The sequence below is a fragment of the Arachis hypogaea genome, chromosome 19 (assembly GCF_003086295.3).
Source record: "Arachis hypogaea cultivar Tifrunner chromosome 19, arahy.Tifrunner.gnm2.J5K5, whole genome shotgun sequence".
Taxonomy (NCBI): Eukaryota; Viridiplantae; Streptophyta; class Magnoliopsida; order Fabales; family Fabaceae; genus Arachis; species Arachis hypogaea.
Genome location: NC_092054.1, coordinates 139,797,931 through 139,812,442, shown reverse-complemented (window position 1 = coordinate 139,812,442; position 14,512 = coordinate 139,797,931). Strand labels below are relative to the sequence as shown.

Genomic DNA, 14,512 nt, shown 5'->3' with positions numbered 1-14,512 from the left:
GTTCTATCTATGCATATTAGTTGCTGAATTTATTTACATATTCTCCTTTTTGGGCTCCGTTATGTATGCAAATTATCGGTATAAGGTAGAAAATATGTCATTTCGAATCTAAATATAACACATTGTAAAACCATAATGGATCCACTATTGAATAACACGCTTTCTAGTACAAATGAAAACAACAACAAATTTAACAACTGCTAAATATCATCTGTAGGTTGATTCAGACAACCCCTTCGAGTATGACCGAGTTGTCGGCATAACCCGCACTGTTTCTCTTGATGCTCTATCTCGTCCATGTTGCTGCAAAACTTGGTAGAAACTAGTCTACCGGTTGCCTTCCTAGGCATGGCTGGATTCGGGCGCAAACGTGTACCGTGCCACTCTAGCCAGAGCTTCTCGTCAGAGATAGTCGGAAACTCCAAGTTGTAAACCTTGAAGACAGACTCATGTAGGTAGACTAGATGAACATATGGACCCCACTCGACGCTGGCGACTGCATAAGATGCAAGTGCATGACGACAGGGGAAATGAAGTGACTGAAAAAGCCTGCTATCACATGACCCCTCCCTCAATCGAACACGAAGTGAACCCTGACTCCACCTTTCAAACAGCTCTAATTCTTCAACCACAAATATCGAAGCCATCCTATCGCAATATGTAACCCAAACTTTCTGGATTCCTTCGCTATTCTTTTCAACCGCAGCCTGCAGCCACTGTGAAAACTGGTTACCCGCTGCCAACTGAGCATGCGCTTCCTTACCCTTACAGACAAAAAATTGCTGCAACCTCTCGTAGGTGCATCTCACTATAGCTGAAATGGGTAGATATCTTCTTCCCTTCAGCATTGTGTTGATGCACTCGGATAGGTTAGTTGTCATGTGACCAAATGACGTCCACCATCACAATGTTGCATCCATATTTCCTTATTAAATTTCTCGGTCCAGTCAGCCATCTCACGCGATAGCGTCCTCAGAGCATCCATGTACATCTCGTAGCTAGCACTGCTAGGACTGTAGGCAGCATTAATGAGATATCGCTTGTCCTCCGCTGACTTGAACCGAGACATGAAGTTCGCAGCAATGTGCCTGACACAATATGCATGAAACTCCCTAAGAGGCTTCCATAGGCTATCATCAACTCTAAGTGCAGCCTTGATTGCTTGGGATCTGTTAGATATAATGAGAAGCCCTTCCAGCGGTGTGACATGACTCCGTACTCTCAGACTCAACAATGGCGAAAGCCACAGGGAGGATGTTACTGTTACTATCTTGGGCAACTGCAATTAGCAACACCCCTCCATACTTGCTGTACAAGCGCATGCCGTCTACCGATACGAACGACTTGCAATGCTTGAAAGTTTCAATGCATGAAGGGTACGACCAGAAAATCTTATCAAACTGACTGCACTCTGGAACTATTAGGTGTCCATCATAGTACGACACTACACTAAAGTCACATATCGTGCCTGGACAATAACTCTACAATGCCTGGAGCAACTGTGGCACCCTGTTCTATGACTCCTCCCAATCACCATATATCTGAGCAATTGCCTTTTGTTTTGCCATCCAAACCTTCCTATACGATGGCTTGAATTGATAGCTCTTCTTCACTGTACTTTGTAAAATAGGAATGGAAACTGATGGACTTGACTGTATGAGTGGCAAGATGAGTCTGCATATGAGGTGGCAATCCAACTATTGATGATCATGCGACATGGTGAGGCTAGACACGTATGTGGTCCGCCAAATTTACGCACCTCCCTAACGATTTTAAGTATCATTAAATTAAAATCTAACCAAAATAACAATAACGATTTTAACAACAAAGTAAAATTCGATAACACTCACTAATATTTGAGATTCTGTCAGAGGGCGACACAGAGGGTCCAAGGACAACCATTAGTGAATTGTCGGCATCGTACGTGGTAATTTAGCCGGTCCAACTCCACTACTCGATAATCTGCACTTTGCTGAATGCTGTAATTCTTCATGCCTTGTAGCATTGCCTCTCTACTCTTGAATTTGTGACCAACCCTAAACTCCACACCACCATCCGTGTTGTAATCGTCGGCCCCCGTGTTCGAGTACAGAGTTTCTTTATGCATCGCATGCAAGTCCATTGTGTGGTAGTGGCTGGGCATAAATGATAACTCTAGAATTGGTTTTGGAGTAGGCAAAAGGTATCGACGTGAGGGCCCAACGAGAGTCTCTAGTATGAACTCATCTTCGTCGTCATCCTCAGATGAACCACTTTCGTCACTATCAGCAATGTACTATTCGTCCGATTTCTCCCCCTCAACTTCCATGTCCTGCACTGGACTAGCACAATGCAACAGACTTGGTACGAGAGGAGGATCATCCGATACAAAGTTCGAGGTACCACTACCACCACCACTAACGTCATGAACCTCCGTTGAAAGTTTCATCACTTGTTCAACCATAATTTTCTTGTGCATATCAAACATAAGGCGCACATACTCATCGTCATCGAGCCAAAACAGATGAAATCGAAAACACCCCATTCTCCATCGGTGCTAGCATCCTATACCCAACTCGACCAACCTCTTTTCTCCCCGCACCACCGACGTGCGTCAATATCATACTTTTTAGCTCCGACAACGAATTTGCTCTTTGACATCGAAACAGCGCTGGACTCTCGCACTCAAATATCATTCCGCTGTCACTGTTTCTCATCTAACAGTTGGGATAAACCATCACAACAAAAAAATCACTGTCACTAGACATTTTTTTGATGTTCTGGAAAGAAAAAGAGAAGAGAAGGAAAAATTGATAATTTTGTGAAGAATACCAATGGTTTGTTGATCCTTTTATAGATGGTTGATTTTTGTTCTATTATATCTCGTTTATTGTGTCAACGAGCTGAGTTAACACTTATCTCAAATATGGCAATATCTCGTTTATAAACGAGATACGTGGAGAAGTGTGCGTATCCGATAAGGTTTAGTGTGAAAAAACGTAAATACTCTACAAAATAAATATATCAGTGATTATAATATTTATTTTATTTATTTAAAAAAATCCCAAAATTACATGCATGATTATCTTACATTATAATAATGCATTAAATAGAAAATATTGTATTGAATAAAATTAATTTGTTTCATAACTTTTTTGTGTGTAAATAATTTTTTCTTTAATTAAAATAAAATAGCAAATATTTCTTAGCCTAAAAAAATATAAGAGAATTTAATTCATGAGATCAAATACAAATATAATTATCAATAAAAGTAGGCATTTAAGTTTTTTTAAACTGTGTACTCAATTAAATTACAACACGCTTCTTCAATTGTATGTACATATATATTATGGTTGTTGTTGTTCCTTCTTCTTCTTTCTTCTCCACTTCTTTCTTCTCTTTTATTATCGTTGCTGTCTTCTTCTTTTTTGTTTGATTTTTTTCTTCTCATTCTCCTTCATCATCATCATTATTATTGTTGTTGTCATCTTTTTTATTTTCTTCTTTTTTATATATATTTAGAAAACTAGAGTACATAAATTTTGATTCACACCATATAAATTTTGATGCACAACACAGAATTTTTTAAAAAAATCACATGCCTAGAACATTGATATCTAACCAACAAAAATATGCACAACATAAAAATTTTAGTATATAGCACGTAAAATTTGGTGTACAATACTTAAATTTTGGTGCACAATAAAATTTTTTTGAAGGACTATATATCCAAAACATTGACATCCAACCACCAATATACATACAGTACAAAAATTCTGCTGTACAGCACAAAAATTTTAACGCACAATACATAAATTTTTTATGTATAACACAAATTTTTAAAGAATCACATGCTAAAAACATTAACTCACCTAATCAATAAATTATATTTGTAGTAAAAAAAATTATGTACTATATACAAAAATTTATGTGTTATGAATACAAATGTTTGTGTTATGTATAAAATTTTTTTATGTTATATTGATAAAATTTTGTAATGTGTAAATTTATGTATTATGTTAATAAATTTATATATTTTCTAACAAAAAAATTTTGTACTGAAAAAATGTAGAAAAAGAAAAACAATAATACATGTGTATGTATTTCTTTTAGTGCATTCTATGGTGCCTATCTATATTTGCCTAACTTACTAAAAGAAGATAAAGATTAATATTTAAATTAAAAAATATAAAAATAAATAATTTTTTAATATTTAAAATTTACCATACAAAATAAATTCGACAAATTCAACACCAAAATTATAGACACCATAGAATTTATCATTTTTTTTTGTTAAAGTTATGTCAATTTAATTAAATTTATTATAAAAATACTTGTACACGTAATATTATTATATAATTATTATGTCCCAGTCGGATCATCATAATTTTATTTTCTTTATATATATATATATATATATTTAAATTTAAAGATATTTTAAAAATAATAAGACTTAAGACAAGTAGTAATTATTTGAATGACTTAAATGTCATATTTTGGTTTAACAAAAATTAGTTGTTCGCTGTGCTCCGAATCCAAAGTTCAATTCTAACTAGTTTAAAAAAATAGCTTAAAATTATTAATATGGGCTTATTTGAATGAATTTTTTTAAAAATATTTTTTTGAGTTAGTTTTTAAAAAATTTTATAAAAAAATAAAAATAATTTTATCTTTAAATGTTTTATACAATTTTTTTTATTTATCAATTATATTTAAGTATAATAATATACATTTTTTTATTTATTTAATATCTAAAACTTTTTTTTAAAGATATAAATTATAATTTGTTTAAATTTTTTTATTTTTTAATATTTTTATTTTTATTATTAAAAATTTAATAAATATATTAAAAAATAATTTTTTTTTAAAATTTTTTTAATCAATTTAATAGCACCAAACAAACACTATGAAATATAATTTATGAATATTAAAATGGTTGCCCTTAAAACCGTATGTATATATAAACATTGGCACTAACGTAAAACCATGTTCTGTTCATAGCTCCAGTCGCACTAAAATTCCCGAAATTACAACCTTGTCCTGTGTCAACTTCAATTTCGAGAGAGAGAGAGAGAGAGAGAGAGAGAGAGAGAGAGAGAAAAAACAGAGTTAGAGAGAGAGTGAAACTTCACAACATCACCAAGAAGACGAGAAAAAAAAAACCGTGCTTTATTTTTTTTTCCTTTCTTTTCTTTCTTTCTTTTTCGGCGTGAAATGCTTGTGTCCGAGGTGGTGCATCGCGGTGGCGCTGCGAGATCTTGCGGCGTTCAAAATCCTTAATTTTGAGCGTTTCCGGCGACCCTTTTGCGAGATGGGTACGGGTCAGGTAAACGGTGGCGGTGGCGGGGGTGGCGGTGGCGTAAGTTCTAATAATGGTGGCGGTGGTGGTTACTGTGACATGAGCTACTATAACAGTATTTTCTCTTCGGGTTTCATTTTCTTCTTTGGGTGTTTTGTTTTCTTCGGATCGATTGCGACTCTTTATGGGTGGCTCGCTTTCTCACCCGCTGTTCATGCGGGTCTTTCCACCTTGGGTTGTCAAGAGGACAATGAGGGTTCTTGGTCAATTGGGATTTTCTATGGTGACTCACCCTTCACTCTTAAACCCATAGAATCGGTGAGTTTTTCTCAAAGTCTTCATCTTTCTGTTTTTATTTGTGGGGTTTATTGTGGTTTTTCTCACATGCATGCCTGTGTTGGTTTCTAATTTGAAGTTTTCATTTTCTTTTTTTGAAATGATGATTACTTCTTTTGGAGTGGAGGGGGTTTATATATATATGTATATGTATATATGTTGGTATGATTTATTTTTGAAATATTATGAGGTTGGTAGTTTTGCTTTTGTTCTGTTGTGCTTTCCAGTTTCATCATCTTCATAAGAGAAATTAATTTGAATTTTTAATTGGGGAGATTTGTTTTGGTGTGTATTATTTTTTGTTCCATGGAGGTAGATGGATGATGGTGTTTGATTGTGTGCAGGCGAACCTAGGGAACGACGAGAGTGCTGCTTGGCCAGTAGCCAATCCTATTGTGACATGTGCTTCTGTTTCTGATGGTGGTGCTCCCAGCAATTTTGTTGCTGATCCCTTTCTTTTCATTCAGGTAACAGGTTCTGGTCCACCCTTTGTTCCTTCTTATAGATACCTTGTGTTCTTGATTCTGTCAAAAGGTTTAGTATTTCCTTTGTTCTGTATTTAATTTTTTCCGTCTAGAATTTTCCTATGCAATTTTTACCAGCAAAGATCCTACCTATTCTTCAATACTAGTATTTTGTTAGTGAAGTCAACCTTTGCATTCATGTTGTTATTGTTACTCCTGAATAATTTTGAATAACTCGGTTGTGTCTTTAGAGTAAGGCTGAAAGCAGATAGGCGAACTACTCAATTGTAAGAAATGGAATGAGAAACAAGGCGACTTGTATGTTGTTCTTCTTCTCTGCAAGGTCTTGTTCTTAAGTACAAGGCAGCACATTTTTACTCTAAATACCATGAGGGATTTTTTGGTGAAAACATCGATCAGTTGAACTGTGAGGATCTCAGTGCAGAACATGTTAAGTCGGCCTTCTACTCACATAGTATTCGCCTTTTATTTGGGTACAACCAGTTAGTCGAATACTATGATATCCAGGGTCCTTTAATGCTTTTGAAAAATACAAACTGGCCCTATAGGTTGGTTATCTAGAATAGTTGCATAATCTATATTTTAACAATTAAAATTGGTTGATGATGTTAGAAGAAAAAAATAGAAGGTCAATTGGATTTGATATTGCTTGTTCAGTTGTTTGTTACATGGATAATTAGCGATCATTAATTCATTATGAACCTATTTACTCATGTTTACTTGCAATTCAGGGAGATGATTATTATATATTCTATGAGACAAAGAATGCAATAACCATGCAAGGTGATATTGGAGTCTCAAAAAGTACTGATAAGGGAGCAACATGGAAACACCTCGGAATTGCTTTGGATGAGGAATGGCACCTTTCGTATCCATATGTCTTTGAGCATGATGGGAAGGTAATTTTCAATGTTATAGTTAAGGATGCAATGCATATGACCTTGTATGTTGTTCATGTACTTGCTAAAGTAATTGGTTTAATTAAATTATAATTGTTGTCTTCTTCATTTTCCTTTTTCTTTTGTGAATTGGCAGAAATATATGATGCCTGAGGGAAGTAAGAAAGGAGACCTTCGTCTCTACGAAGCAGTTAACTTTCCCTTGCATTGGAAAGTGAAAAAGGTTCTCCTGAAGAAGCCCCTCATTGATTCCTTCATTGTCAACTATGGTGGAAGGTTTTGGCTTTTTGGCTCAGACCATAGTGGTTTTGGAACCGAGAAAAATGGGCAGTTGGAGATTTGGCATAGTAGTTCGCCTCTTGGTCCTTGGAAACCTCACAAGAAAAACCCAATCTATAATATTGACAAGAGTCAAGGAGCTCGCAATGGGGGCAGGCCGTTTTTATACGAAGGGAATCTTTATCGTGTTGGTCAGGATTGTGGCGACACATATGGGAGACGGGTGCGTGTCTTTAAGATAGAAACTCTTACTCCTGAAGAATACAAAGAAGTTGAAGTCCCTTCTGGCTTTGTTGAGCCAAAGAAGGGTCGAAATGCTTGGAATGGTGCTCGTTACCATCACCTTGATGTGCAACAGCTGCCATCTGGTGATTGGGTTGGGGTTATGGATGGAGATCGTGTTCCTTCTGGAGATTCAATCCGGCGGTTCATGGTTGGTTGTGCTTCCGTTGCTGTTGCTGCAGTACTTATTGTGTTTTTGGGCGTGTTGCTCGGGTTTGTGAATTGCATTGTCCCTCTCAATTGGTTCATTCATAACTCGGCAAAGAGGAATTTAACCGTCTTGTCTTGGGAGAGATCTAATGTGTTCTGTTCAAAAGTAAGACGGTTTTGCAGCCGGTTGAACAGAGCCCCGACCTTTATCCGAGGTAAGATAAAGCATAATGCTTGCGCCAGGAGGTTTATTCTTGTTATATTATTTGCAGTGGTAGTTGGCTTGATGTGTATAGGAGTTAGAAATATTTACGGAGGTAATGGATCAGAAGAACCTTACCCATATAATGGACAATATTCACAGTTCACCTTGTTAGCAATGACCTATGATGCTCGACTATGGAACTTGAAGATGTATATCAGACATTACTCGAGATGCTCTTCGGTTGGGGAGATTGTAGTGGTGTGGAACAAGGGAGTCCCTCCGAAATTGAGTGATTTTGACTCTGCAGTACCGGTGAGGATTAGGGTAGAGGACAAGAACTCTTTGAATAATCGGTTCAAGATTGACCCATTGATAAAGACGCGAGCAGTACTAGAGCTTGACGACGACATTATGATGACATGCAATGATGTTGAGCGAGGTTTCAGGGTGTGGCGTCAGCATCCAGATCGAATCGTTGGATTTTATCCCCGGCTTATTTATGGCAGTCCGTTGAGGTATAGGGGAGAAAAATATGCACGAAAGCATAAAGGGTACAACATGATTCTTACTGGTGCGGCTTTCATCGATTCTCAATTAGCTTTCAAGAGGTACTGGAGTGAGGAAGCCAAGCAAGGGAGGGAAGTTGTGGACAAGTTATTTAACTGCGAAGATGTTCTCTTAAATTACTTGTATGCGAACGCAAGCTCATCAAGGACAGTTGATTACGTGAAGCCAGCATGGGCAGTTGACACCTCGAAATTTTCCGGTGTGGCGATTAGTGGGAACACACAAGTGCATTATCGGTTGAGGAGCTCATGCCTCATGAAATTCTCGGAGATGTACGGAAGCTTGGCCGGTCGGAAATGGGAATTCGACAGGAGACAAGATGGTTGGGATGTATAGTAGAGAGAGAGATATTCATAGGTAGGTCATTTCCAACTCTTCTTTTTCTTTTTGAGGGTATAAAGTCTTCATTCTTTATACTTGTACCCCAACTGTGAATTTTAATTTAGGGGTTTATTCCAAAATAGAGTGTTCTGCAGCAACCATGTAAATTGGTTTTAAATTGGCCTTCAGTGTTCTGTTTTTTCAAATCAAAAGCTAGGCATAGAAAGTTATTCCTTAGAAACTGTAGTTTAATGCTGAAATTTCTATTTGTGATTTTTTAATATTTTTAAAAAATTAGTTTTGATGCATAATAGTATAAAGAAGTTTGTTATTTAATTAAAAAGATTTTGGTTCAGATTTAGTAATATTGCTTCTCTTATAGAATGTACCTAATGGATGATGATCTTGCAAGACAATAAAGTAAGAAATACAACATTTTCTGCACTATTAATTTTATGAATATTACCCTCCTGTGCAGTTAAAAATTTTGAAATTTCATCTACATTGTCTATTGTGTTAGTTGGATTCACTAACAACAAATAGGGATAATAGTTAGAGTGAATTACCAATTCGATCTCTTACAACAAACTGGGATAAAGGTTAGCGTGTGGTTTGTTAAATTGAGGTTTGAATAAAAGTGATTTTATAGAATTGATTTTGGGTAGAAGCAAGTTTGTGTCAATATGATTTATGTTTGGCAACTTTATACTAAAATTGATTTTGATAAAATAAATATTGTTTAGATAATATCAATTAAAATCACTTTTAGATAGATAATTATTAAAAAGGACATGGTATTAAATTATAATGTTATTTTTTTATATATGTTTAATTTTTTTATACTTTTTTTTATATGTTTTTATATAGTATATTCTTAGTACTTTTAGTACGCTATAATTTTTTACCATTATTATTATTTATGGTTAATTTTTTTGTTTAATTTATTTTACCTACTCAATAGATTATATTATAAAAAGATAATAATAAATATAATGTACAAAAATTATCATTATAAAAATATATAATGTCAAATAAAAAATTAATAAAAAATATAAATAATAAATAATAAAAAAAACTCATATAAGGAGAAATAATAACAATTCTATAAATAATATAATAATATATATAAAGGATAAAGATGGTAAAAAAAATAAATGTTAAATATTAATGGTCAAAAGCTAGTTAGTGCCACGTAGAAGCTAGAAATTGTTGCTTCTTGTAAACGTGGTTTTGAGACTAAAATCACTTTTGCGTTTATAGAGAGAAAATTTAGCCAAACCAAAAATTGAAGCTTTCAAGAAATTGTACTCGAACCGCAACCTCTTAATTGAGTATGGGAGTCTATGTCATTTGAGCTATTATTCATTGGCCAATCAGGCTTTATTTATCTCTATTCATTCAAACAAAATAATATTATTTTAATGTCAAATTGGTCAGAGATCTATTTTTTTTCTAAAAAAATTTGATACAGTATTTTTTTAAATTTTGATTAAGTGTAAACGAGATACATATGTAATTATATACTACACTATAAATAAAATGAGTATTTGTACGTATAAAACCTCTCATTAATTATTGAATTGTCCACTAATTTGAAATTGCCCTACTAAATTAATTAAAAATTTGAAATTGAAAACTACCCCTAATTCGAAACTTACACTAATTTTTAACATCTTTACGTTTTTTTCATTCTACGGTTTGAATTGTTAAATATTTTATAATTCTATATAGATAAATTTTGTAATTTAAAATTTTTAAATTATAAATTTTTCCAGCAAAATTAAATAAATTTATCCAATCATTTAACAATAATTTGAATTAAATTGAAATAAAAAATATATCCAAATTGATATATAACAATCATTTAAAATAAATTGGACTAGATTAAAAAATAAAATTATACCAATATAATTTAAATCATAATAACTTATATGGATTTTATTTTTTAAATTGATCCAAATCATATTATAAACATTAATTTTTTTTATTATAATTATACACATATTTCGTTTACATTATAAATAAGATATAATTTTTTTTGTAAACTCTTTATATCTCGTTTGCAAATAAAATTTAATCATTTAAAATTTTACTTATCTAGTTTATAGTTATTTCATTTACGTGGTAGACGTGACATAGAAACGATTTAAAACTGTAGATACTCCTCAAATTAGATATGAGTAAATAGAATATTTAATTTATTTATTTATAAAAAATTCCAATATTGTAATGTTTAAATTTATTAAAATCTCTTTGCAATTTTTAGGGCTGTTTTCCCCACTCGAAAGGACTTTTCACCCAAAGAAAAGAGCATTGTGCCCCCACTGAAAAAGCTTTTCATCCCATTAAATTACATGTTTTCACGTACGCGTAAATCTTCCATATTTAAATTTTTTAGCGGATCGATCCTCTTGTTATAAATGTTCTATATTTTTAGAAAAACGTCATTCCCCTTCCAATTACATAACCTCTCTTCTTTTGTTTTGTGTAATTTTCTTGTCAAAAAGAAGTTATTATTTACGTCACATTATGTTTCTTTTAAGACAAGGCAAATGTACATTTTTCTCCAAACCGAAAAGAAAACACATTTTCTTTTGCAAAACCATGAATACACGTATGTATTGTATCGGACTACCGGTTTTCATAGCATCTTCTGGTGTGTGTTTTTTTAACTTTCTAGAATGGTCCCTAAATTGTTCTTAAAATGATTTTTAGAATGATACACAAATTTTATTTTTCTAAAATACTTTTCTAATATATAATTTATAAAAATATTTTATTTATTTTAAATTTTAGTATAACATATTTACTATCTTATTAAATTAGTTATTATTATTATTATCCATATTTAATTTATAAAAAGGGAATTAATAAGTATGTTTGTGCCTATTATAAAATCACTAGCAATAAAAATTGTTCTATAATTTGAGAGATTTTTTTCCCCTTTCGGTGCTCTATTGCCTAGTAAAGATAACAAAGATATAATATTCCATCCCTTTCTTATTTTTCTTGATGCGATGTCCGAAGAATAAGATGAGTGGCAAATTCTTCACATAAAGCGTTGTTGGATCCCTAGCCTCAAAGAATGAGAACTACAGTCTAGAGGGATGATTCCGTCCTTTGATATATATATATATATATATATATTTGGACAAGAGAGCTTAATTTCATTGTTAAATATTTGAGTACAAAATGAAGTATGTATTGAATATAAAAAAAAATTATCTGCATATTACAAATTAGTCATCATGTCATATACTTGCATTATATATAAATAATTAATTTCGTAATTAAATTTTTGTGTACATATAATAATATTTTTTTGTTAGATAGATTAAACAACCCTCAATTTTAAGTATTACATCACAAATTCACACATACTATCTATTTACACTCAATATTTTTAAGAATTTTTATCCACTATTTGATATTGCTAAGGTTTGAACTGAGCTACAACATATTAAAAGACATACTAATATACTATCTCAAGTTCTCAACTAGGCCTCAACTGCATGTAATAATGATTTTATTTCAAGAGACAATGAATTGCGAGCCTTATCACAGGCTTCAGCCATCGAATGTTGTTTATGCCCAAAAATCAATCTGGCCCCATCCCACATGGGTCTGAAATTTGAGGGTAGGATCCAATTCGGGTTTTTGGATATCCAAAATAAAATCTTAGATAAGATATGACTTATGACTTATAGTCATAGGTAGCATAACGACATTTCAGAAAGTTAATAGTGACAGCAGCAAGCCAGCAACGACCAACAAACTAGATTCCAAACATGAGGTAGAAAAATATTCCTTATCCACTTCTGTAAGTACATATTCTAACGTTTTAGTCACAGATATATTATTTTTTTATTTTAATATTTTACGGTTGTTAACACAAAAATTTGACGGTACAAGTGGCTCGACTATAATTGTTTGATTAAAAAATAAATAGACAAATATGTATGTCAAAATGTCATAGCACCTGAATTGTTAGGTCGAAGTACTATAACATAGTTTATTCAATGAGAGCATTGGCACAAAAATTTGATTGACCCTATAAGGAGTCGAGTTGATGATTTCTAAAAGTCAAAATGAGATAAAGACTTTTTATGAAATGTGGAGTTTGAAAACTAAGATAAAGAAAAATGTGGGATCACAAATTTGATAGTCAAGATTTTTCATGGTCAAGGTAGTATCATGGTATAAGAAATAGGAAGAAGTTAGATCGTAGGAAGAGAAAAACACTCTGTAAGTCTATCTTTTGGTCTATAAATAGCAAAAAGGCAGAAGTGAGAAGGGACTCCAATTTGACATTACCATATCACATAAAAACTCTACAAAATCTAAAGTCACACTGATGTCAAAGAGATCTATGAAGTGCAAGTGCATGTAAGTGTCTGGAGTCAAATTTTCTTTTCCTTGTTCATCTTATTTTCATTATTTTAAATTTTCTCTTTTATTTATCATTGGTAATTCCTATTATTTTTCGTTTGTTTATTCACACTTAAATTTGTTTGTTAGTTCAATTATAGTTCTTATTTATTTCATTTCTTTTTCTTGTTATTTTCTGACTCTTTTCTTTCGAGCATTTTATTTCCGAGTTTTTATCTCGATTTATTTATCTTCTTACTTTACAATTAGTTACAAATATTTCAACATACACAGTTTCGATACCTACGCTAAGTAATTTTTGGGTAGCGCTCACTCTTTTTTAGAGAAGTCGTATCTACTGCTCTCCGAATTGAGATCTTGATACAAGTTTGATTCGATACTTTGTCGAGATTACCAAAAATCAAGTCAAACAAATTGGCACCCCCGGTGGAACTCTGGGTTAAGCTAACGTGTCAAGTGTTGTATGCGATTACACAATGACAAATTAAGAATGTCTGATAGAGCCTCAATTTCGACTGATACATTGAATAATGATACTGGAGAGTCTACGAAAGGCCCCGAGACAGAGGCTTAGCAGGCATCCCAGGTCAAAGAATCAACCCTGATATCATAGAAGGAATTCTATCGACTGTACCTGTCACGTGGCCTCCATATGGGTTGCCTCCAAATTATTCTGTACTATTAGAAAATCCCAATATGGAATATTTAAGAGGCACAACCACTACAAGGAACAATCCCTTGTACAATCCTATATCTCCTTTGGGTTATCCTCCAGTGGGTATACCAACTAATTATAATCCTAATAAGGTGAATTACAATGCTTATCAATATTTGATGAATAATCCTCCATATTTGGGGTCAATTCCTATGTCACAACCTACTTCAACAATGCCAAATATCTTCTCGACAGAAGCGTAGGGGCAACAAAGTTTCCAATGGGTGGAACACATACCTCGATTTTTTCAAAAATGTCAAGACAAATTTCTGTCGGAAATGACGTCTCCTAGTACGGTCAAATACTCGGCCATATTCAGACAACAAATCGAGGAGAGTCATCATGACTTAGTCAATATGCTTACGCAACAGATGGTTACAGTATTGAATCCAATGATAGAAAATAACAATGTTAGAATATAGCAAGTCACTCGACGAGTCGATGATATTATAGGAGCAATCAATCGATCGCTTGTACCACTCATAGGTGGAATAAATCCCAATAATCCACCCGTAAATACTATACTGGGGAGATAATCCAAACAAGGTATTAAATGAGGCTAGAGCAAATAATGTTGCTCAAGCTTATGGTCAAAACATAACCCAA

General features: G+C 33.2%; 1 protein-coding gene across 1 annotated transcript; it reads left to right on the top strand.

Moving 5' to 3' along the window:
- Nucleotides 1-4,965: 4,965 nt before the first annotated feature.
- Nucleotides 4,966-9,145, top strand: LOC112775076 (glucosamine inositolphosphorylceramide transferase 1). Its single transcript, XM_025818544.3, has 4 exons — nt 4,966-5,596; nt 5,959-6,081; nt 6,831-6,998; nt 7,135-9,145. The coding sequence occupies exons 1-4, from the start codon at nt 5,291-5,293 to the stop codon at nt 8,815-8,817; spliced, it is 2,280 nt and encodes a 759-aa protein (XP_025674329.1). The 5' UTR covers nt 4,966-5,290; the 3' UTR covers nt 8,818-9,145.
- The last annotated feature ends 5,367 nt before the right edge of the window (nt 9,146-14,512 follow it).